Here is a 27,180-nt window from a genome sequence, read left to right as displayed (position 1 = left end):
AGCTACTGAAGGCCCTGAGGTCTGCCATTTTTGTACTCCTATTCAGGCATAATTCACTACAATACTATCAAGTTATTTATGCCAAAAGTAATCAAGTAGTAGGTACCCCAAAATGCTACCATTGAAATTTACAGATCATCCTGCAACAAACAAGCCCACATAAAGCTATGCCGATGAAAAAACAATGTTATTGCTCTTGGAATGTAGTGACAAGGAAACAAATAATTTTTCTAAAGAAAGTTTTTGTAGCGTGCAAAAGTAGTAAAACATAAAACAAACACTATTAAATATGTGGTATCACCGTAATAGTACCGTACAAGGAAATCTATTTTAAGTAATGCTACAAATACTAAAAAAATTAATTAGCAATAAAGGTGCTAATTCACCATTTACTCTACTCATAATAGGCATCACATAAATATTTTTCTTTAGAAGGAACTTTGAGTAATATGGACCGATCCAGGGACTAGTTACACAACTAACATTTCTGAACCCAGTGGAAAAAAATATTAATCAAATGCCTAAATTTTTCTCCTACCATCTACTTTATTCCAAACATATAGAGCTATTTTGACATGTATTTAGGCCATGTTCACACAATGAGGATTTGATGAGGATTTAGGCGTAAATGTTTCACTTAAAATCCACTGATATTCCACATCAGTGGAATCAATGCAAGTTAAAGGGTTTTTTTGTGACCCTATTTACATACTTAGGCACACAATCTGTATGTAAAAATGTTGCGGATGAAGATTTAAAAATCTGCAACATGTTCATTAATGGCGGGTAGTCCGCACTGAAAAGCCGTGGATTAGCTCCATTAAATTATATTGGAGCTGATCCGTGTGCAGATGCACTGGCACATCCACGGCAGAAATCCAAGTTTTAGACTTGGATTTCTGCTAGGGATTTTCCCAAAAATTCATTATAGATTTGCCTAAGGCAAATCTGACACATATGAACATACCCTATTTACTCATTAATTCACTGGCAATATAAAAAAATATTCTCAGTGTGATGTGAATTTCTAAAATTAATACACTTGCATGGAAATTAGATTTTCTGTTCTTGAGTAATAAATAGCAATGATACAAAAACTACATAACCTATGGCTGCTGTGCCAAGAAAAGTCATTATTGAGAAACTTTTAGTGATTTTTATGATCATACGTCTTCTCACGTCTAACATTTTCTCTGATTTATCAATACTTTCCCACTGAGCTGTTTTGTGGAACAGTCTATTAAAAACCACAAAGAGAAAAAAAATTCTGTATAGGTTTAAAAAGGGTTTCTTTGCAGAGCAGATAACCTACAAAGACCTGCACAGGAAAAAAGTTTTCAAGATATTTTTTTATAAATGTCATATTAAGATTTTTTTAACCACTAGGAAACATTTTTAAGGATACTGCCGTTTTTATGCATAAAGTGTACAGCAGTCATTTAGAACTTTTAGGTGAGTGTTCTCTTGGTCCATGTATTGTGTGAATTCGATTTTTTTGGGCTAGGGTTCTCTGTGAGGCTCTGATGCAATACATCTTTCCAGTAGCAGCTCAGGTGAACATTTGCTGGGGAAACAGTTGTATTCTTCTTTGACGCGATCTTTTCTTGCAATGTCTGTTGTATTTCTGTCAGAGGTAAGGCAAACTTCTAAGGCCGCTTCACACAGGGTTATTGTGTCATGTTTTATAATGCATGTAAAAATGGCTGCAGATATAAGTATTTTTTTACGCCATTTTCACATGCTTTTTAGTGGTGTTTTTTTTTTTTAATAATGTCATTTTGTATAATAATTTTTCCTGGCCTTTTTTAAGTTCTTTTGAGAGGTCTATGGAGAAAAACATAAACCTGAAAAAAGCCATACTAGAGTATGGCGCGTTTTGAAAAAAAATTAAATAACGCCACTGGCTTTTTATATTTTACTATAGACTTTTAACTAACATCTGTCCGCAGCGATTTAGCCCATACCTCATCCCCACCCTGCTAAATGCTGTGTGTGAATTTGGCCTAATGGACTTTGAAAATTGCAGGGAGTGGCAGTTGAAAGAGCAAGTAGTCTATTAAGATTCAAAGATTTATTTTACATTTTCCACCTGTTGCTGTAAACTTATAATTACTTACATAGATAATGAAGAGCTGGGAAACGGTGATTGGCTAGTGGCTGTACCCTGATTTTGTTGAGGTTCTCACCATTTTTCTTTGCCAAAGTTGCTTCTGGATATATATGAGCTATATAGTCTCTTGGTTTTTTTTTTCTCAAATCGTAATAATGTCAGTAGCTTGCCATAAGGATATCTTATATGTCCATGATATGTCCAACCTTCAGCCTGGGGCTACCATTTAAATTGATTCTATCTATTAAGTATTTCATTCTTTTAAAAATAACTATTACGATGTAAGTGAATGGTCTACTAGTTTCCTACTAGCGGTCCTAAGTGCGACTTTTTGTGACTCAGTTTCATTGTCCAGTCTACAGGAACTACCAAAAGTGTCTGCACATGATAACTAATATTGAATCCTGTTCATTCTACTTTCATAGACAACATTTCAATTATCTGCCAGGTATCAGAATGAGGATTCTTTAAGACGCATGTTTTCTCTCATGCTGTGGCTGTAATTATACCCTTGCTGGTATAAGGCCTCTTTCTGACAGCTTAATTCTATTCCTAATGTAAGAGCATCTAAAATAAATGTAATCAAACAGTACAGTAGCATAACATGTGTATATCCAAACATAGCAAACCCAACATTTCTATAGTTCACTCAAAATGTAATATAGATGCTATAATGTTACCCCATTCTGATTGTTACATAACATATATATGCAAAAAGAACAGGCTTTCTAAGTTACCAGGCATATTACCATTGACACAGTAAAAATGTATTGTAATGAAAATGTGTAGAGAAAACAATTTGGACTATATCCAATACACTTTGACATGATCCATTGTACTCTGTATGTACGGAGTTATTCTCCTTTAGAAGTATTACTTCTAGGGGAGAATATCTTCATGTATACAGAGACTGATAAATCGTATATGGAAGTGCGTGTAGGCTGTGCGTCTCTGTACTAAGGAGCTGTATGGCCTTCATGCACTGTCATGCATGTTCTGTATACAGAGCTCTGTCTGGTGGATGAGCTCTAATGCTTATTATCAGTTTCATCTGTGCATGTTTTGCTGACAATAATAGAGCCTTTGCATAAATTTTTTTTTTTACTTAATACACATAAATGTATCAATACGTTGCCACTTGATATGTAAATGCATATGTTTATTACATTTAAATCAAAGTCATCCCGAATACTAAAAACTTCTCCACATGGCATTATGTTAGAAAAAGTTGCAATCACTAACCTTTTATCATTCGTTTACTATAGATTCTGGAATAAGCTATTACTGCTTGTCAATAGTTGTAATGCATGAGGCAGTCAACACAGGTTTTTCCACAGTCCTAGTAGTTCTAAGAATCCCACTAGTTCATTGGCATCTTAGGAATCAAGACTAACCGATTAATGGAAAGGATCACTTTACTTAAGATTAATTATTCCCAAGATTTGAATTATTTAGATAAAAAAATGGTGTACAAAGGTTGACATTCATTTTAAAGATGATATAAGATAATACTAATTTGCATTGAGCATTTGGTGCTCACACATATAGAACTGTAAAAAAATTTAGGCAGTTGTTGAAAAATGCTGGAAAGTAACAATGTTTTAACATTTACAAAATACAAAGTGAATAAACAGAAAATAAATGTAAATTAAATCAATATTTGGTGTGACCACTCTTTGCCTTCAAAACAACATCAATTCTTCTAGGTACACTTGCATGGTATTTGTAGAATTATAGTAAGATGTATGATTAACCAATTATACCAAACAAGTGATAATGGTCATCATTTTCATATGTAGGTTGAAACATGGTCATTAATAGAAAAAGCTGTGTAGGAGGCTTAAAACTGGGTGAGAAACAGTCAAACTCTGCTACAAAGGTGAGGTTGTAGAAGACACTTTCATGTCACAGGTCCACCATGGCATGACTGAGCACAGCAACAAGACACAAGGTAGTTATACTGCATCAGCAAGGTCTCTCCCAGGCAAAGATTTCAAAGCAGACTGGGGTTTCAATATGTGCTGGTCAAGAAACGGGCAATGCTGAGGACCGTAGATGCAGTGGTCGGCCAAGGAAACTTAGTGCAGCAGATCAAAGACACATCATGCTTACTTCCTTTCAAAATCTGAAGATGTCTAACAGCGCCATCAGCTCAGAACTGGCAAAAACCAGTGGGACGCAGGTACACCCATCTACTGTTCAGAGAAGTCTGGCCAGAAGTGGTCTTTATGGAAGGATTGCGGCCAAAAAGCAATACCTTAGACGTGGAAACAAGGCCAAGCGACTTAACTATGCACGAAAACATAGAAACTGGGCTGCATAAAAATGGCAGCCAGTGCTCTGTACTGATGAGTCAAAATTTTAAATATTTTGCTGTAACAGAAGGCAGTTCATTCAAGGGTTGGAGAGTGGTACAATAATGAGCGTCTGCAAACAACAGTGAAGCATGGTTGGGTTCCTTGCAAGTTTTGGGCTGCATTTCAGCAAATGGAGTTGAGAATTTAGTCAGGATTAATGATGTCCCCAATGCTAAGAAATATAGGCAGATACTTATCCATCATGTAATACCATAAGGGAGGTGTTTGATTGGCTCCAAATTTATTCTGCAGCAGGACAACGTCCCCAAACATACAGCCAATTTCAATAAGAACTATCTTTAGAGTAAAGAAGAACAAGGAGCCCTGGAAGTAATGATATGGCCCCACAGAGCCCTGATCTCAACATCAGCGAGTCTGTCTGGGATTACATGAAGAGACAGAAGGATTAGAGGAAGTTTACATCCACAGAAGATCTGTGGTTAGTTCTCCAAGATGTTTGGAACAACCTCCCTGCCGAGTTCCTTCAAAAACTGTGTGCCTAGAAGAATTGATGCTGTTTTGAAGGCAAAGGGTGGACACACCAAATATTGATTTGATTTGGATTTCTCTTCTGTTCATTCACTTTGTATTTTGTTAATTTATAGAAAAAACTATTAACACTTCTATTTTTTAAAGCATTTTAACTTTGCAGCATTTTCCACTACTGCCTTAAACTTTTGCACAGTACAGTTTATGTATATACTTATTTGATGTTGTAAGGAAGGAAATGCTCATGAAGAAATCAATGTAAACATCTCACAGACACTGTTAACCAAGAGTCACTGATAATTGCAATATTATGACAGTGTGTGTATTAAAAAATGTGTAGGTTTTCATTATATTAAGTCAGTGTAGTATTCATCTATAACTTCTTTAAGCTTTCCATGCAATGGACAATGTTTCAAGAGATATACTGAAGGTTTAAAATGTTTTATTTTGTGTGGTTATATAGTGTCAACTTATTCAATAGCCCTGTATATCAGGTTATAATCACTCAGATCCGTCCCTGTCCTGATGGGATTCACATTTTATTTTTCATATCTCAAACACAGTCATAAATTAGGGCAAATTCTGTAGGAAGTCAATAATCTTATTTTTTGGGAGTTTGGGCTGAACCCGGAGTACCAAGAGGAAACCCACTCTAACACTGGAAGAACATATCTTCTTGGATGCATGTTTGCAGGGGTATGGTTATAGGCAGGCGCACACTTAGGGGGTTTTCCAGGCACTTAAAAAAAAACTTAAGGCCTCGGGCTTTCACCATTAAGGAGGAATTAGAGGCCTTCACCAGTCCGGAACTGCTGCTTGGAGGCCGGTGGGGGCTACACAATGGTCTTTGTCAATGATGCCACAGCCGCTGAAATGTCCCCACGTATAGAGATTGACGTTGTGCTGTATCATTAGCGCCAGTGGGTGACGATGAATGTACAGCAGCTCAGCCTCAGTGAGCTAAAAGTGAGCAGAGGCTGTGGCTTGGAGAGTGTGGGCAGCTACAAGTAAGAGAACACTACATGGGACATTGCAGAAACTTGTAAGGCAGGTGCCCTATGTGTAATCTGTAGTATGGCTGTCAGATTTAGTAAAGACAGAACATGTGTTGTCTCAGTAGATGTGGTGTCCACATACCTCCCAACCATCTCATTTTTTATCGGGATGGGTTGCAAAGTGTGCAGGGCTTATGTAAAGATGCAGAAAAATGGTCGTTCCCAGGATGTTTTCTGCGTGATACCGGGCAGATCAGAACAAGGCTTAAAAGTGTCCCACAAATGGTAATGAAAATGTTGGGAGGTATATGTCCATCATATTGTAATATCACAATGCACAATCTGTAGTGGCAAATTCAGCTCTGCTAAATCTGTTTCCTATATGTGCACCTTTGAAGACTTTCTGTTTGGTACTTCAGATAGATATTATCAAAAGGTACACATATATGAAGCAGATGTGACAAAGCTGAATTTGTCATCGTCAATGGTATATTGTGATATCATAAAAAATTGCTCCAAATGACAAATTACAGATTACTGCATTTCTATCTAGCACAGACTTTTACAAAAAAATATTGTGTAGAATATCTAAAAGGTCATTGAAACTACTAAATCCAATAAATTAAGTGCACTAAAACTTCTCCTAACCTGATTGTGTATGTGGTACAATAGGTTTTATTTTACCCCCTAGATTTCAATATTTAATTCATCCATTGAAGCAGCATGTCAAAGCAGAGGGCCAGCCAGTCAGCAAAGACTGCAAAGGAGAAGAGCGCACCAGCACCGGCTGCCATAGTGAGTATGTCAAGCTCGCTGCCGAAGTGAGAGAGAGCTAAACAAGTGTGAGTATGGCTGGCTTTGGCATTGTGCACCCGTGTCTCTGCTTCTCAACCTCCACATCTTATCAGATAAGATTAGACTGATCAGTCTTATCAGACTGTGGCTGCCGCCACTGGCTGAGAAATTGGAAAGCCCCCCCCCCTTTAAAAATCCCTTGTTTTTCCCTGATAAGGGGTGCAAAGGTAGCAGTCACAGGCCCTTTTGATTGAGGGAGACAAAGGCCCCTCTGTCACATAAGAAGGCACCGGTATTATAAATAACACATGGTATTTGAGGGCCCAGCTACAGATTTCGCATTTAGGCCCAGGAACTTCAAGTTACACCTCTGTATGTATGGTTTAAACCCAGACTAAAGGTAATTTGACACTGGCCGTTGCAACGAGTGCCGATCAATGAGACAGCTCGTTGATCAGTACTCGTTTGCGCCTTTCACAAGGAGCCAGTATGGGGACGAGCGCTCGTTACTCCAATCGCTCGTGCCCATACATTTGTATCATGTCGTCATTACTTCTCTCTGTTTACATAGAGAGATGTGCTGCTGACAACAATAATATTTAAAAAGATACGATCAGCTGATGAAAGAGCGTTTGCTCGTTCATCTGCTGATCGCTGCCCTGTTTACACAGGGCAATTATATTTGAACGCTCATTTGCCAGATTATTGGCCAGTGTAAAAGGACCTTTAGTCTTAGTATCCGACTTCAAGATTAGTCATGATATGCAATAGAATGATAGCTCTATATAAATGTTATCATTTTATTAACAGATATACACTGCATGCGTTGCACGATTGATAATGTATATTAGTAACATCCATTTTATCTCAGGAACGGCTGAAATGTCTTTACACCATAATAATTTGTACTAAAGCTCATCATGATACCCATTCAGTATGGCTTAATATTCTGGAAAATTGTCTGACTTTATTCACGAGAATCATTGGGGCAGATTTATCAATGTACACCAGGTTAAATGCCATATTTCTGAAGCCCCTGCATTACTTATTCCACCACCTATAAAAGTGAACAGGAGTTCTAGTCGTGACTCATTTATCAAAGACAAATTCATCAAGAGGGCATGAATTCTGTTGATGAATCTATCACTCACAGTGTGGGAGAAATGAAATTGAAACATTTCCCCCATTGTATGTATTTTCTGTAGCCATAGAGTTGGCAGCTGATCCATGGGTACCTTTACTAGATGTATTTAGGTATGTTGTGGGGCCAACATCTAAGTGAAATATCATATGATTTTATATTTCAAATGCAAAGCAAATGTACAATATTGGCTTTGTATATCTCTTACAGAAAGAAAGAAATGGAGGAAGTGATATCTATTTACAACAGAAACTGATAAACTCTAGCGAGGTTGTATATATCGATGAATTCTAAAACTAAAACTCGATAACTGGATAACTTTATTTGTATAGTTCTGTTCATAGTGTTCAAGGATTAAGTTTAAAAAGCACTTTGAAGTGTACCACCAAACCTACCCAGACGTATACGACTGTATACCTATACACTAGCATACATCTACCATTGACTCCTGTTGCATAAAAAACATAGTTGTTGTAGGAGTTTAAAAAAAAGGTATACTGTCCAAATGTCTACCAAAAGGACACTTTTTTGGCTTACTTTTGGATAACAAATGTCTATGAGCACATTGGCGTATACTTCAGGAGGTGCTCCCGACTTATACATTGAGCGGACATATTCTCCACTGCTATTATAAAGGTTATAGACACTCCACATACTCCACTATTTTCAGCATGCCAACTTTTTGTTTTTACAAAATATGTGAAATATTAACATCAAAGTTATCAATATCATAAATAGTCATAACTTCTATTTCTTTCCCATAATGAAAATCTAGCCCCTTAGAACATTAATAAAACCATAATTATTGCTTACAATTTATAGATTCCTGCCCAGTTATTGCCATTCAAATTTTAGGTTGTTATATATATATATATATATATATATATATATATACATATATATATATATATATATATATATATATATATATATATACATACAGTGAAGGAAATAAGTATTTGATCCCTTGCTGATTTTGTAAGTTTGCCCACTGTCAAAGACATGAACAGTCTAGAATTTTTAGGCTAGGTTAATTTTACCAGTGAGAGATAGATTATATAAAAAAAAAAAAAGAAAATCACATTGTCAAAATTATATATATTTATTTGCATTGTGCACAGAGAAATAAGTATTTGATCCCTTTGGCAAACAAGGCTTAATACTTGGTGGCAAAACCCTTGTTGGCAAGGACAGCAGTCAGATGTTTTTTGTAGTTGATGATGAGGTTTGCACACATGTTAGATGGAATTTTGGCCCACTCCTCTTTGCAGATCATCTGTAAATCATTAAGATTTCGAGGCTGTCGCTTGGCAACTCGGATCTTCAGCTCCCTCCATAAGTTTTCGATGGGATTAAGGTCTGGAGACTGGCTAGGCCACTCCATGACCTTAATGTGCTACTTTTTGAGCCACTCCTTTGCTGCCTTGGCTGTATGTTTCGGGTCATTGTCGTGCTGGAAGACCCAGCCACGAGCCATTTTTAATGTCCTGGTGGAGGGAAGGAGGTTGTCACTCAGGATTTGACGGTACATGGCTCCATCCATTCTCCCATTGATGCAGGGAAGTAGTCCTGTGCCCTTAGCAGAGAAACACCCTCAAAACATAATGTTTCCACCTCCATGCTTGACAGTGGGGACGGTGTTCTTTGGGTCATAGGCAGCATTTCTCTTCCTCCAAACACGGCGAGTTGAGTTAATGCCAAAGAGCTCAATTTTAGTCTCATCTGACCACAGCACCTTCTCCCAATCACTCTCAGAATCATCCAGTGTTCATTTGAAAACTTCAGACGGGCCTGTACATGTGCCTTCTTGAGCAGGGGGACCTTGCGGGCACTGCAGGATTTTAATCCATTACGGCGTAATGTGTTACCAATGGTTTTCTTGGTGACTGTGGTCCCAGCTGCCTTGAGATCATTAACAAGTTCCCCCCGTGTAGTTTTCGGCTGAGCTCTCACCTTCCTCAGGATCAAGGATACCCCACGATGTGAGATTTTGCATGGAGCCCCAGATCGATGTCGATTGACAGTCGTTTTGTCTGTCTTCCATTTTCTTACTATTGCACCAACAGTTGTCTCCTTCTCACCCAGCATCTTACTTATGGTTTTGTAGCCCATTCCAGCCTTGTGCAGGTCTATGATCTTGTCCCTGACATCCTTAGAAAGCTCTTTGGTCTTGCCCATGTTGTAGAGGTTAAAGTCAGACTGATTAATTGAGTCTGTGGACAGGAGTCTTTTATACAGGTGACCATGTAAGACAGCTGTCTTTAATGCAGGCACCAAGTTAATTTGGAGCGTGTAACTGGTCTGGAGGAGGCTGAACTCTTAATGGTTGGTAGGGGATCAAATACTTATTTCTCTGTGCACAATGCAAATAAATATATATAATTTTGACAATGTGATTTTCTTTTTTTTTTTATATAACCTATCTCTCACTGGTAAAATTAACCTAGCCTAAAAATTCTAGACCGTTCATGACTTTGACAGTGGGCAAACTTACAAAATCAGCAAGGGATCAAATACTTATTTCCTCCACTGTGTATATATATATATATATATATATATATATATATATATATATATATATATTTATTTATTTATTTATTTATTTTTTAACCCTAAACCTAACACTAAATTAACTAATGCAGAGGTTCACCTTTGGTAATTCTTTACATATCTACAGAGGTTACATTATATATAGCTATTACCCATATTGGTCCCTTTATGAGCATGGGCCAGGAAATCGAAATTACTCATGACTGTACTCATAGCAGTGTGAAAAGGTATGAAGATCTTCTATCAGCCCCCACTGGTACTTTCTATAGCATAGGAAGAAGAGGAGGGAGAAGGAGTGAAGATACACGTTAATGCACAATCAGACTACTCACAGATTTGTCTGTAGTCTGCAAGCATGGAGAAACATAGATCTGCATTTAAGCTGTATAAACAAAATGGTAGGATATTCTTAATCAAGACTATTTGCAAAGTTGTTTAATTTTTTATTTCACATGCATTGGAGTAACACAAATGGCTACAAAAGAGTACATTTCTGTAAAGGGGTTGCCAAATCGTAGACAAACCCCTTAGCAAGATATAGGTCCCCTGTCTATGCATTGTTTTCGCTGGGGCGAGTGACACTGCAAGGAAAATATAGCATTACATGGTGCCCATTGAATACAATGGTCTGTCCATGTGTTCCATGGATGTTCTGCATGAGGGGTGCTCTTTGTAGCGGCTCTCTGCTCTGGCTAATAGAGAGGGGGCTCCTCTAATTAAGAGTATTTGTCCTAGTAGAAAAAAATGGATGGGGGTTGTTTAAACCAAACAATCGTTTTAAACATAAAAGAAACATCACAATATATAATGTATACATCTTATACAGTATAATGTAAAATAATATGGGAAAACTTCCACTAGCTACATGATATTTGGAGATATACTCATAGATAATGATTGTTGTTAATATTTATCAGCTCCTGTTCATACAAGTAAGCAATAATGAAATCACCAGCAGTGATATATTGAGTACAAATAGTGTGAAGGGTTTAATGGGGTTGCCTCACTACAAGTTATCCTCCCCCTCCAAAAAAAAAAACTGTATATTAAGGCTGGTAAGGTTTTCCATTTTGTTTACTCTAATTATATCTCCGTTTCATGCTGGCTGTCTCCTCTCTGCAAAGTGAAAGTTCTGTATACGAGGCGGCTTTAGGGACAGTTTCTGTGCTCATGCAATGTCAGGCAGTAACATATAGCCAATTTGGAGAGGGCTCAGCCCGTGAGCCCGTTCCATACTTCCCCCTAACGACTATGACGTACAGTTACGTTAAATGTCGGTAAGGGATTAAATACAAATTATTTAATTGAGAAACCTTTGTGAACTGACCTCGACGAGTCAAAAGGCAGTCCTGGCACACCAATCTGATGAAATAACTGAGGCAAGCTTTCAGGGTTGCAGAGTGACGTTGGAAGAAAACCCACTTCAAGGAAGACTTTACAACATCTAAAGAATTTCTTCTACACTTCAAACAGCACTCACTTCTGCTAAACATGACTACTTCTCCACTGTCATATCTTCTCTGTCTCACAACCTCAAATAATTATTTGACACTTTTACCTCCCTACTCTGTCCCCCGATGCCCCATCCCACATTTCTCATCTCAGCTGAGGAATTTGCTACACATTTCAAACACAAAATTGATAACATAAGATAAGTATTCAATCTACAGTCCCCGCAACCTCTCTCCACAACTGCTCAGTGCTATTCCCCTATAACCTGCTTCTCCACCATTACTGATGGAATGCTCTCCATCCTACTCTCCAAATCACACCTCACCACTGTGCACTTCACCCAATTCCATCCTACCTCATGCTGTACTTGACTACTGTGTTTATTTCAGCCCTAACCCATCTATTCAACCTATCATTATCCACTGGAGTCTACTCTTCTTCAATTAAACATGAAACCATCACACCCAGAAGCTAACGGCCATAATCAAAGTGACTAATGATCTTTTAACTGAAAAAGCCTTGCGACATTACTCTGTGCACCTCCTTCTTTACCTGTCCTCTGCCTTCAACATAGTCGACCCCTCCCTCCTGTTACAAGTTCTCTCGTACTTTGGAATCACTAACTTGGCCCTCTCCTGGATCTCCTCGTACTTTACTAACCAAATATTCAGTATCTCTCATTTACAAACCCTCTGCCCATCTTGCCCTCTCTCTGTTGGTGACTCTCAAGGCTCTATCCTGGCACCCTTTGCTCTTCTCCATCTACACATTTGACCTTGGATAGTTTATAAATTCCCATGGCTTTCAGTACCACTTCTATATTGATGACCCACAAATTTACCTCTCTGACCTAGATGTCACTTCTCTATCCAGAGTTCCAGAGTGTCTAACAGCTGTATCCTCCTTCTTTTCCTCCCGCATCCTTAATAGAGAAAACTGAATTCATCATCTTTTCCCCATGTCGCTCAATCTCCTTACCAGAATTATGAATCACAGTTAATAGCTCCACACTTTTCCCAGTCTCAAAAGTCCAATTCCTCAAAATAACCTTTGATTCAAGTCTTTCAAACCGCAAATCCCTTACCACTTCATGCTGCCTCCTCCTTAAAAATATTGCTTGAATCCGCTCTCTCCTCAACCTCGAGTCAACAAAAATGCTAGTACATGCCCTCATCATCTTTTGCCTAGACTACTGTAACATCCTTCTTTGTGGACTCCTATCTAACTCTCTTGCACCTCTCCAATCCACCCTCAACTCTGCTGCCAGATTAATCCCCCTCTCCCCTCTTTTCAATTCTGCCTCTCCCCTCTGCCAATCCTATCACTATTTACCCATTGCCCATGAAATTCAGTACTAAATATTAACAATGATATACAAGGCAGTGCACAACCTGTCCTCCCCATACATCTGCGCTAACATCTTGATACCTCCCCTCACGTAATCACCGGTCCTTACAAGACTTTTCACTTTGCTCTCCTCTTCTCTGCTCCTCACAGCATCGTCTGCAAGATTTCTCCAATACATCCCCTATACTTTGGAACTTTCTATCCTAACCTATCAGACTAAAACCAGTTAAACCTTTAATAGCAACCTGAAAACCCACCACTTTAGAAAAGCTTACAACCTGCTATAACCCTTGTCACGATCTGTGGGTATGTGGACCCACTGGGCCGTACCGCCGTAGCGGGATACCAGCTGGCCAACAGAGTACTAAGTCAATATATAAATAGTCCAAGCACAAGGCTGGTGCAGTGGTTCAGACAGTAGCAACGACTAGGCACAGATGGGACCTTGACAGCAGACACCAGACGTGGTGTAACACAGCAGGCGGAACCGGTAGCACAACACGACTCCAACAGGTTTAGAGCACAGGAACAAATAGCACGGGATACGGGGTACAGGTAGCAGGGCACGGGAACAGGATAACACTAAGAGACCATTTGCAAGACTAAAATAGGAAAACACAACAACAATCAGGCAAAGAGCAAAGGGGCAGGGCCCTTCTTATAGTTCAGGGTGATCATGGGCTAATTAATGATACTTCCCATGTTTGCCTGCTGGCCCTTTAAGGCCGGGCACTAGCGTGCGCGTGCACCCTATGGGACACAGCGGACCAGAGTGGAAGTGTCACAAATCCATGGCTGCGGCCGCTGGGGGTGGGTAATCTCGATGGTCCATGGCCATGGACGCCATAACCCTGCTGCCACTACAATACTGGATGAACAGATTCTACTGTAATCTACTGTCTCCTTACCCCTTCTCTCGTAGATTTGAAGCCCTAAGGGGCAGACTTGTTATTTTTATTGTCTAATGTCATGTGCTTAAACCCTTTTTATATGTACAGAGTCCTGGCATTAATGGTGCATTAAAATAAATAACATTAACTAGAAGCCATTATTCTGCCAAATCAAACAAGTAACTTGACTTTCTTGGTTTGCAAGGAATGTGTAAGGAATGTGTGCACAGTTGTTTGTAAAAAACAATAATGGTTTCACAACCGGCCAAAATAAAATAGATTTCATAAGAATATCTGTCAGCCCATTGTTGTCTTGAGAAATGCATCAGATTATTAAAAAATTTTATTGTGTTGATCCAGTTGGTTCTGGCTCTGGCAAACAACTGACCAAACAAAATTGTTATATGTGACACCAGCCTAAACTATGCAAAAACTATTTGGTAAAAAAAGCAGGGAGCAGTAGTACAGTCTTTGATGAACTGGATGGCACAATCCGTAGATCTCAACTTTATTGAGCTCTAATGGGATAAGCTTAAAGGCTGGTGTAGACGGGCAGATTAATACCCATAACGAGCACCCATTGCCAATATAACAAGTCGATCGGCGCTCATTAACAGGCCCTATTAAACAGACCTATGCTTTCTGAATGGGGACAAATGATCGTTAATATGACGGTTTGGTTCTTATCCATTTGCCTTATTGTCAAGAGAATATCCCCTGTTTAAATGGAAAGATGTACTGCCAACAACTATTTTTTTATAACCTGCACAAACTATGTGTACAGCTGACGAACAAGCAATTGTCGGCTGATCGCTGTACTGTTTACACGGACCAATAATCGGGAACAAGCGTTAGTGATTATTGGCTCGTGTAAATGGTCCTTAAGGTCTTTAAAAAAAAAAGCCCTACAAACTTGTCACACCTCTCAGAGAAGATACAGGAGTCATAGATTGAAATTTCACCAGAATATCTTCTAAGAAAATACAGCCCGCAAAAATGTAAGGGATGCAATCTGAATATGAAGAATGATCACTAGGACATTTACACAAAAACATTGGTTATTATAATGTCAATGAAGTAACTCTTAATGGTACCTTAATATATATATATTTTAAAAAAAAGTAAGATTTGTTTAGGCCCACATTTATTATTTTGTTTTTGACTGAGTTTGGTGGAAATTACTTTAGCTAAAAAGTCACATCTAAAACTTTGTGAAATTTTTCTTCTCTGAAAAATAAAACCGGTGAGAAAAGTGGGCGTGGTTAAGGAGTGAGCATATGATTTATCAAAGGCAAAAGCTAAAAAAAAATTAAACTACTGCCACAAATGTATGGCTGCTCATATCATAAGTAAAAAGAATTTCAAACAGTCAGACAATTCCAAATGAACCAGATTTATTAAGAGTAGTGCGCCTTTTAATAAATTAAGTGCATTTCCCACCAACTACCCTCACCAATTACATTGGTGGAAAGTATGCTATTATTAATCAATGTGGACTTAAGATTCCAAACATTTAATGGAAAATATGTTGGTGATACTTAGTAAGATTTCATTGCTAAAAGTTGAAGAGAAAACATTTTTGTACAGAAATCTATTATGAGTAGAAACAGGCAGAAGATCTTTTGGTAAGGAAAGTAGGCGAGCAGAAGGGAACTTCATTTACAGTAGCTCCTAATGGTGGTGGGGCTTGCAATGTAGACAGCGAGAAATCTGTATAAGAACACTCTCTGTTCAGGATCCTTGGTTCAGTATTGCCTCTCTTATAGAACACGTACTGTACATCTACAGACAAGATGTAAAAGAGTATGTAACAGCCAATGTTTCATGGCTCCCCTGCTTCATCCATTTAGATAAAGTGTAGGACCCCTTTAAATCAGTAAATGGTAATTAACCTACCGATTCAGTTTTAGTTTCACATGAGTTTCAATATTGCTGTTTATATCGCTACGAAACAATGAATATCAATGACAAAGATAAAAGCCCTTTTATACAATAAAGGCTAGGGCTACATGGTAACTTTTTGTTGATCGGTGGTGACGGTAAAAAAAAGCAGGTTACAGCAGCCGTTGCACGATCTCAATGTTTCCCTGTAGGGGAAAAATAATACAACAATCACATGAATTCTGTTATTGTTGGAATTCATGCCATCGTCACAAGATATCTGTGACCTTTCGCACATAAAAATAACATTGGCTTTGCATATCAGTCGCAATCATTTGCTAATTTAGGCCGGGTTCCCACGGGGGAGATACGCTGCGTAAAAATCAGGCAGCGTGTCCGACCTGGAATCCGCAGTACGTTCCGTCCGAAAATCGCCTCACATTGTGGTGTGTTATTTCGGACAGAATTTCCACTGCAGAAAGCAGCAGCAAAAGCCGTTTATACTTATGTAAGCTGTTGTTATGGCGACACGTCCCTCCTGTGCAGTCCGGTCCGGCCACCTTGGATGATGCTGCAGCCTATGTGACCGCTGCAGCCTGTGATTGGCTGCAGCGCCAGTCACCTGGGATGTAACGTCATCCCAGGAGGCCGGACCTCTGACGTCATCCAGACCGGCCTCCTGGGATGACGTATCATCCCATATGACCGCCGCTACAGCCTGTGATTGGCGGCAGCGGTCACATGGGATGCAACGTCATCCCAGGAAGCCGGACTGCTGAGAGAAGGATGGCATTCTGGGCAAGTATGATCTTTTTGTTTTACGTAGTTGCAATTTTTGCGGTGTAATTGCTGCGAATACGCCGCAAAAGTCGCAACACTTGGCTTTCTGATGCGGGTTTTACATCCCCGTTGAATTCAATGGGAAAACCTGCAATGGAAAATCAACAAAAACACAGCTGTGGAATGCTGCGGAATTAAATGCCGCACCGCAGGTCAATTTATTAACATTTATTTTGCGTTTTTTTCCCGCAGCGTGGCCATGAGATTTTCTAAATCTCGTCCACTTTGCTGCTACTGTAAATGCTGCGGAATTTCCACAGAGAATTCTATTGCAGAAATTCTGCAGTGTTTACGCTACGTGGGAACCCGGGCCTTACAGCGGTAGTCGCAAACCAAAAGTTGTCATGGAGCAGTAGACTAAATCAGGAAGAGGTTTTCTTTTAAGCTCCGTTTCCCTTTACAGTATTGAAGTTATTTACTAGCACCAGGTACAGATGAAGCATTTTAAATGTATGATAAGGTTTAGCTACCAAGACTTCTACAGATGGTCTAAACTGTATATGATGATTGTGAATGCCACTATTATGTAGTCACATTGACCAATTAACGTTAAATATTCATGTCAAAATCTTGACAGGAAGATTCACAAAGGTAAATTCAGATAATATATACAGTTTGGATTTACTATCTAGAGTGCTTTACTATGAATGCAATGCTATTCTGACCTTACAAGTGCACAGAATTTCACGTAGTGTAGGTATTTGTGGGAGGTACGCAAGAGTTTTCAATGTTTAGTAATGGTTTTATTAGATGGCTGAATATGCTTTATATAGTGGGAGTGAATGAAGGCAGTATCTAAATGTTTTAAGTTACACAGAACAATAAGGCAGATGTATCTCCGGTCTCCTCCATTCGCATTTACAATAGAGATCCTGGCTTAATGGAAAAGGAATACAACCAATGTACAATTCACAAAAAATGTATAATAACAATAATGGAAATATTTTGTAAGTTCTCTGGTCTTCATATTAAAGATACATTCACATATATTCGTTATGTCCGGCAAGTTTATTTGTGCCTAAACCAGACATAACTGATGGAAAAATTATACATTTTGCGCACCTGTCCCAAGCACGTAACCGGACACAGAAACATCGCATGCAGCACTTTTATTTTTGGCTCAGGGAGATGTCCGGCCTCTAAACTGATGCTACACCGGATACAAAACTGACCTTGTAGGATCAGTTTTGTCATCAGTTTTCCTCCAGTGCTTTTATACTGCGCCAGAAAGAAAAAAGACTGCAGAGCTGGACATATGTAAACTGGCTCTAACTGGGAAAAGTTTCCTTATTGCCTTTTGGGCTAATACTGGACTTAAAATAATTATCTTAGTTTTAATTATTATCATTGCGATATATTAAGAATTGAATGTGAAACCATTAAAGTTGTATTTAAGAGTGTTTTACAAAATATCCTGAAGGATACCTAAAATAAGATGTAATATTATACTTATTATATCCAAAGATCTAATTTGGAGGGTGAAACAGCGATAATTTAGTAGAAGTCTTTGAAGGTAGTACATTGGTTATAGTGTTAGGGTCTTCTTTATTGATTCATAAGGCTTAGAGGAAATCTAGAGAAGTTTGAATGTTAAAGGAGACATACAATTTACTCCTATTGCGGAAAACTTTCTATGCAATAAATAAATATATTTTGAATATGCGAATTAGGCGGTTGTCCATGTGTTTAGAATGGGGCTATGAAATAATATTTCCTATAAGGAATTTTATACACCAAATGGGTTTGAAAAAAATATCAGTATTTACAGTTGTAATAAGCAATCTGTGAACAAATTAAATTGAAAACTTTAAATTGGAAGATATAAGGCTTAGGAATACTCAAATTGTTTAAGAATATTTTTAGTACAGACGGAGCCTCATTTCAAATGTCCTTATAGGTTAATACAAATCTTTCTGGAGCAATTCTCTTTTAAGTGTTAGGTTATGTGGGAAGGAAACCTGAAAAAGGAACAATGGAATTAAACCTCTCTGTACATTGTCTAAATTTGACATTTTTTTTATTGTATACACCGTACCCCACATTTATTGCAAAGTTATACTCAGCTGTGTTGGTATTGGAACAAAACGAATTATAAAATGTTTTTTAGGTAAATGCTGAATTGCTCTGGGTATTGCAATGGCTTTGTTTCTTGGCTAGGCAAATGATTCGTTCCTAACTGTCAGAGAATGTACCAGATATAAGAATGTGAAGGGATGCTGTAAATAATAGGATTAGAATGGAGAAGATGATTTCCAAGCATAGGAGTTCTATCTTCAAATTCAATAAAATGATGCGCTAGTTTATTTACGTTATAGAATGGGGCATTTTATTTATTCTGCTACAAAAATGTTGGGTGTGCTGAGATATCCTCAGTTATATAGATAGTTTATTTGTACTTACATAAATATTTAATAAAGAAAATAGCTGATTATTTCAATGTATTACAATTAAATATTTTATATCTGTATATATTTTTAAGATAGATAGATAGATAGATAGATAGATAGATAGATAGATAGATAGATAGATAGATAGATAGATAGATAGATAGATAGATAGAATCATTATTTATTCATTCACATCTAAGAATATGTACTTCTGGCATGTTAGAGGTTTTAAAAATTCCTGACAGACTTATAGAGTAGTTTAAGACTATAGTAGATAGAGACTCAATGAGAGACTAAATTAGTTTTTTTTTTTCCTAAAAATTACATGTATCTTAATATGTACATAGATGTTATTATTTGTATAATAAGGGGGGACGACGACATAGACCTCATTTTATTCATTTAATCCTTGGAAGGACATGTTTTGGAATCGTTATACACATGGCCACTGAGCACTGACTCTATATATATATATATATATATATATATATATATATATATATATATATACCCGCTTTCTTTATATTCGATGTTTACTAACCACAAAATTAATTTGGCAAAAGCAACAATTACATTTTACCTGCTCCCCAATTATTACTACATATTTATTGAAAAGATACAGGTCTGATACAATCTAAATGAGAGTCAAAAAGCAGAGATCAGCAAGTTACTGATTTTTTCTAATGAAAAAGCTTTAAAATGTCCTGGTCTTTATATATATCGCCCCTATTCCCATGTCAGTTGTGGCACAGGATAGTGAAGCTGAGAAGATAAAAACCTTACAATCATGAAGGTGATTTTATCATGTATTAAAAAAAAGTGGCATAATGTAATGGTATGGACTACTAGTACTATACACTAGTAAATGGACTAGAAGCAGCAATGTTCATTGAGTTGATGCTTGCAATTTAATCTAGAGCAGTTTTATACTACCGAGTCTGACACATTTCATATAACAAACGAAACTATTGCAGTTAGCTTCATATAAACATAGAGCAACAAAATGCAAGTTGACAAAGCTGATCTGATCAAGTTCTCTGGTATAAGGAGATCAGCGAATACCTAGCCCCTTGGCACTACTTCCTGTGCTGCCAGTCAGCCGTGCAATACTTTTCTGTATAGTGATTAAATGCCTCATACAAATATATATGTATGTCATGTCAAATGTCATGTTTTGATTGTACAGACATAAAATACTAAAATAGATTAGCATCACAATCCCTTTTCCTGGTAGAGATAAAGTCTACATGTGAGTTTTTAGTTGGTGCAAGCTAAACCTGCTGTCCTCATTCAAAGCTCGAGTAATACAGTTAATTCGAACAATACATTGAACTGTCTTTATAAAGGTTATGCAATGACATAACTACATATTCCTTCTGGAAGAACAGGTAAAAAAAATATTAAAGCAAATTAATGCAAATACAGACCCTGCGCATTGTGCCTATATATTACCTGTATGCACAGAATACCCTGTTATTTGGTACATTCGTGTGCCCGGTTAGGGAGCCCAGTGAAAACATATACTCTTTATAATGGACCTAATCTCTCTTTGTGTGTTGATCATACCCTTGGTACTAAATACTTCTCGTTACTGATCCCTGTTACAGGAGCAATGAGCGAGTAATTGATCCATAAACCGAAGAACTCCAGTTGTACCATCAGTTTGACACTTGTGTGTAATGATCATGCGGCAGCCCTGGCTAAGGGCGGGTTCACACATGGCGGAATTCCACTTAAATTCCGCTGCGGACACTCCGCAGCGTTAATCCGCAGCGGAGCCGTTTCTCCATTGACTTTCACTTTAATTTAGCAGTGTTCGTTTACACGATGCGTACAATTCCGCTGCGGAGCATAGGCTGCGGAGCGGAATTTGGTGTCCGCAGCATGCTCTGTCTGTTGCGGAGCAGTGGCGGACTCATGGCGGAATTTCTCCATTGACTTCAATGGAGATTCTAAGTTCCGCAATGAAGTCCGCAGCTGTCATGCACATGTTATGTGCGCTGCGGATGCGTCTTGCTTTTTTAACTTGACATTTCTTCATTCTGGCTGGACCTAGGTATTTCTAGGTCTACAGCCAGACTGAGGAAGTCAATGGGGCTCCCGTAATGACGGGAGCGTTGCTAGGAGACGTCTGTAAATAGTCACTGTCCAGGGTGCTGAAAGAGTTAAGCGATCGGCAGTAACTGTTTCTGCACCCGGGACAGTGACTACCGATCCCAATATACATGTATCTGTAAAAAAACATATAAGTTCATACTTACCGAGAACTCCCTTCGTCTGTCTCCAGTCCGGCCTCCCAGGATGACGTTTCAGTGTAAGTGACGGCTGCAGCCAATCACAGGCCAAGCACAGGCTGCAGCGGTCACATGGACTGGCGCGTCATCCAGGGAGGTCGGGCTGGATGCCGAAAGAGGGACGCGTCACCAAGACAACGGCCGGTAAGTATGAAAATCGTTTACTTTCACTAGGGAAAGTGCTGTCCCTTCTCTCTATCCTGCACTGATAGGGAGAAGGGAAGCACTTTTCCCGCAGTCTGCAGCAGCTAGTCCGCATCAATGTACTGCACATTTTGTGCAGATCCGCTGCAGAATCTGCAACGCAGATTCTGTGCGGCATCGATGCGGACAGTTGCGGAGGAATTCCGCCATGTGTGGTCATGCCCTAATACTCCAAGTAAAGGATATCTATTCCTCCAGCGTGTCCTCTCCCTCATAATGCTCACATCTCCTCATTTACATAGTTTGATCCAATTTAACTGGCAGCTTTAATCTGCATTGTCCATTGGGACTAGCATTTACCCTGCTCGCTCCATTAAATCCCAGCTATAACCGTGTGCCTCTGAGGGGGTTTAACGGCATCTCATGCCTTTCTGCTGGGAACATCGAGCAATTTCATGCTTACCCGGGGTATCTGAAACACCTCTGTCTGTCCTCCAGCCAAGCACATGCCCTGCCTGCAGTTCCTTGCCATGGAGGGGGTATTAACTCTTTAAAGGATCTGTGTCCTAGTCTCAATCATAGTTATTCCTCTACTATGTTCTATTATGCTTACCACAGAATATATCGAATACATTTTAGCCTAGTTCATATCAATGAAAACATTACTTTTTATACTTACACCATTGAAGTAAGGTAAAAGCTTATTATTTTATTATAATCATTATTCAGAAATAATAACCATCTTTAGTATCAACTACACCATCATGATCTATGTCATTATCATATACTAGTGTACGGTGTAACATACTATATGCCTTGACATAACAAGCTACTAATAGTAGCCTATTCCCCCTGTGCTCCCCCTTCACCGGCTTGACATATAGAGTATGGGACAGCTCAAGCTTTTCATAGGCGCCTTCCATACATACAGTGACAGCAAGTATTCCCTCCTCCAGTATACACACAGTATATTATGTACTTAGAACTACAAAATGATATGATATGGACAGTAAAAGGATTCCACCTTCTGATGTAGTCTAAGATTACGTGAATTACATAGTCTCTGGGTTCTGGAAAGTGAGGATTCACTTGTTGACAGTGTTCTCTGTGCGACTTTAGCTGTTTCTTTTCCACTAGGTGATCGTAAAAGAGTTTGACTCTCAGATGACCCCCGGGTCAGGAATTGTGTGCAGTAATCCCACTCTGTGAAAATACAAAACACTGTGCCCCATGCCCACTCCTATTCATCTTAATCTCTGCTGACACATTGCATAGACACTGGACTGCACAACCTGTGTCACCAGCCCGAGGACCCTTCAACGATTTGATGTTCTAGAAATAATCATGTTCCTTTCTCCAAGTATTGAATGACTCACTAGTTTCTTCCTATATGAGTAAAATACCAATGGAAAACAAAATAGCCACATAAATTCGCTTTTCCAAAATACCAGTGGCCGAATAATAGTGTATGAGCGATCTAATCTATCTATCTATCTATCCATACACATACCTCAGTTTCCACAAGTTGTGACAATTATTTTAGGGAGGCCAAGAAATCTAGATACGCACTACACATACAACACTGACCGTCACCCTTATTTCTCAGTTCTATACTCATTCCCCTACATGCAATTGTAGTAATTATTCTGCATTCCAGAAATACAGGAAAATGCCTGACATACTGTATAAAAGCCAGGCTGATATATACTTGTATTATAGTGTCCTCATATCTGATATCCTGAATTCTCAGCAGAAATATTCACAGATATTTCTATAACCAGTGCAAACTTAACTCTCAACTCCAAGAAACAAACTAAACAAACCAACAGGCGACATACAATGTCCGACTTAATAATGAATATTTTATAATCATGGATATTAATGTTAATATGTTAGAGATTAATTAATTGTTGATTATTAATTAAGTGTGTGTGTGTGTGTGTGTGTGTGTGTGTGTGTGTGTGTGTGTGTGTGTGTGTGTGTGTGTGTGTGTGTGTGTGTTAAAAAAAAATACAACAATTACCAATGGAAATTGTGAACCTGGACCCAAGCAGACCTCTGATAAAGAGAAGAGTAATATTCTGTAAACATGTAAAAGTTCAGCTTTAATAGAGCTTAATTATGACATCATTAAATTAATAGAGGCCTTAATGAAAATGTTGCAATGGGTTTAACGAAGCACGTAAAAAGCCAACAGGACACAAAAGGCTCAGTCATTAGTGCGGTAATTACAATGGGTTCAGTACAGATCGGAGCTGCTTGTTGGGCACTGAGCATATTAAGCGCACTGTATGACTTATACAAGAACATATCATGGGCTCAGTTAGGACAAGTCATCTGTACAAGGATCATGTATAAGAGCAGCAGTGCTCAGAACTTATCTGATTCATTGCCAGTGATTAGAACAAACGAAATTCCTTTAGATTTACAACATCTCTCTGCTCTGATATATTTGTTTATCATGAAAAGCAAAAAGCTTCCTTAAATAGTCCAATAGAAGACACCTTAAACAAAAGATCACCCCTGACAATAAATGACTGATGTCTATGTGCAGCAATAAGAACCATTCATCAATGTATCCAACTTTTCTCCTGCGACTAAAGCAATTCTCCTGTATAAAATGAAGGACTTGTATGAAGATTATTGATGAGAATGGAGGGAATTATGTATCAGAATACATTCATTAACTCATTCATAAAATAATACGAAGAAATGTATGTAAAGTTATTAGGAAATTTTAATTTGTAACCCCAATCAGTTCAAATAAATCATTCCAATGACTACATCTGAGGAAATATATTCAATAAAAACATTTAGTTATTTTTCAGTTGAAAATTTATTTTGCTTAAAATTCACCTCATCGGTCTGATGACTTTGTTTTTCTTTTTAAAGCAGAGAAGACGTTTAATAAACTATGTACACAATAAGAATCCGCATCGGCTAGAATAAAAAATATTTTACCAGCATGTACAAGAAATCAGAAGAATAAAAAACGAAACAAATACGGAAACGCTTACAAAAATTATAAACAAATGAAACAAGGGGAAAAAAAACTCTAGAAGCCATAAATAAAAAGCGTCACATACAGGATCAGAAGGACCAAAGAAACAAAAACAGCAACAAGGGCTCAAATAAAGGAACAGAAAGAAAAAGAAACGTATCCGCTGCTATGCTACAGAACCGATAAATACTGTACAGAATCCCCCGACCCATTATCTAGAAGGGAAAGTGTCTAGAGAAAGGGTACATTGGGCAGAATTATTATTATTATTATTACCTTTACTTTTCATCTCATATTATCATTATTTTACAATCATCAAAACATGAAAACATTTCTGTACAAAAGGAAACAAGTGAGAAGTTCTGAGCAGTGATCACATAGAGGGTGGAGGTGCCCTGTGATGCCTGTGGCAGGTTTCCTACAGTCCCTCTGCCCTTTTAGTGGAGGTCTCTGTCCTATCAGATGTGTGTGAGAGGCACGGTGCCGTTTACCCCCGTGCTGGCTGCCCCCTGGTAGTGTTGGGGTAAGCTGTGCAGTCTACTATTTGCCGCTGCAGCCGCCGCAGCCGCCGCCGCAGCAGCCGCCGGGTCTCCAGCCTCTCCTCCGCTGGGTAAGTACATACTGATCATCTCCCGCAGATCCCCAGGGCAGGGCGGCCGGCTGTGCGAGGTGACAGGGGGACTCACGCTGGGCTCAGATTTCACCAAAGAGCCCAGGGCACTGAGGGAGCCGGAGGACACCGCGGAGGACGGGGAACCCTGGTGCTGTTGCTGGCTGGAGGAGTAGCCTAGTGCCCCATAGCTGGAGGGAGAGGCGCTCATGTAGCTCTGTGCCCCAGGTAGCAGGCTGTACTGCAGAGCACTCATGTCATAGCGGTGCATGGGCTGGGGGGGAGGCGGCGGCGGGTGAGGAGGGGGGTTGTGGTGCGGATGGTGGTGCGGGTGGTGGTGCGGATGGTGAGGGTGGTGCGGGTGGTGTCCCCCGCTGCCAGGGTGCTGCTGCTGCTGTTGGCTATAAGCGAGTTGAGCTTCCTGCATCATGGCAGCAGCCGCCGCGGCGGCCACAGAACCTGGATATGCCCCATTAGCCCAACCGTTCATATGAGCGTATGCCCCAGAAGATGCCCCTGAGCCCGGGCTTTCCAGGCGCTGCACTACCACTCCGCCTGTCCCGCCACCTCCTCCGCCAGCCCCTCCGCCAGGGCTCAGACCTACCCCCATGTGTCCCCCTCCCGCATGCAGCAGCCCCCCAGCCAGGGAATACTTGTCCTTCTTCAGCAGAGTCTTGGTCTTGCGCCGGGGCCGGTACTTGTAATCCGGGTGCTCCTTCATGTGCAGCGCCCTCAGCCTTTTGGCCTCGTCTATGAAGGGCCTCTTCTCGGCCTCGGACATGACTTTCCACTCTGCCCCCAGCCTCTTACTGATCTCCGAGTTGTGCATCTTGGGGTTCTCCTGCGCCATCTTTCTCCTCTGCCCCCGGGACCACACCATGAAGGCGTTCATGGGCCGCTTGACCCGGTCCTGGTTGGCCTTGTTCCCCCCTCCTCCCCCGGCCTGCCCCGTGTTACTGGGGGGCTGAACCCCGGGGGAGTGCAAGTCCGTCTCCATCATCATGCTGTACATTCACGCCGCTGTCAGGGGGTCTCTACACAGGGGCTGGCACACGGTGCGGCTGTGGCACCTCGCTGCTCCTCCGGCTGACTGCTATGTTACACTGCTGCTGAGGAGACCGAGGACTGGAGCATCAGTTCTGGGCGGAGAAACAACTCTGGGAAAACTTTCTTGTCCTCGTCAGTTTTCCCGCGGACGCTGCGCTCGCACAACAGGTGGCTGACTGTCTGCAGAGATCCCCCGCCAGCTCTTCTCACTCTCTTCTCGGTTCCTCGGCTGCTTTGTGAGAGGTTTCTCAGCCGTTAGTGTCCGGGATGTGGGAGAAGCATCAGCAGGTGCAGGGCATGGCAGGAGCCGGTGACACGAGAAGTCTGTCTGTCCGAAGCTGAAGAGTGAAAGTAAAGTCTGCTCCACAGTTCAGTACACAGTCCTCCTCACACAAGATGCCAGCGAGGGGGGCACCTGTATCAGCGCTTCCGTCTCTCTATAATACAGCAGGACGGGGTGGTGTGTGCCGGCGGCATGAGACACTAGAGGCAGCGAACAGCAGCCATACCCCGCACGCCGCCTGCCATTAAATGATTTTGCCTTGGCCAATGGGAGAACGGCGGCCGGCGGGGAGGGGAGGGCTGAGCCCGGGAGAAGGGGGCGGGCACAGGGCGCCGCATGTCACACATTGCTGGAGAAGGAGGGGGGATGATTAGCGGGACACCGAGTCGTGACGTCACGGAGGAAAACTATCAACCGGAGGAAGATGCAGGGGATATGAGCTGAACATGCGACCTGGGGCTGGCAGAGGGGTACATCACAGTGATGGGGAGACCGGGGCACCAAGACCAGTGCTCAGTCCATGTATAGTGGGCATCTCTATATGATAGTGATAATACGCAGAGGCCA

The 27,180-nt window shown here is 40.1% G+C and overlaps 1 protein-coding gene and 1 long non-coding RNA gene across 2 annotated transcripts in view; both read right to left on the bottom strand.

The window, feature by feature from the left end:
• Positions 1–27,180, bottom strand: part of LOC142740872 (uncharacterized) — a 205,524-nt gene that overhangs the window by 86,504 nt on the left and 91,840 nt on the right. The gene's annotated exons all lie outside the window — the stretch shown is intronic.
• SOX1 (SRY-box transcription factor 1) lies at positions 24,403–26,931 on the bottom strand. Its single transcript, XM_075850294.1, has one exon. It carries the CDS (start codon positions 26,293–26,295, stop codon positions 25,132–25,134), a length of 1,164 nt encoding a protein of 387 aa, XP_075706409.1. The 5' UTR covers positions 26,296–26,931; the 3' UTR covers positions 24,403–25,131.

This window comes from Rhinoderma darwinii, chromosome 2 (assembly GCF_050947455.1).
Source record: "Rhinoderma darwinii isolate aRhiDar2 chromosome 2, aRhiDar2.hap1, whole genome shotgun sequence".
NCBI lineage: Eukaryota > Metazoa > Chordata > Amphibia > Anura > Rhinodermatidae > Rhinoderma > Rhinoderma darwinii.
This window is presented reverse-complemented; position numbering and strand designations above follow the sequence as displayed.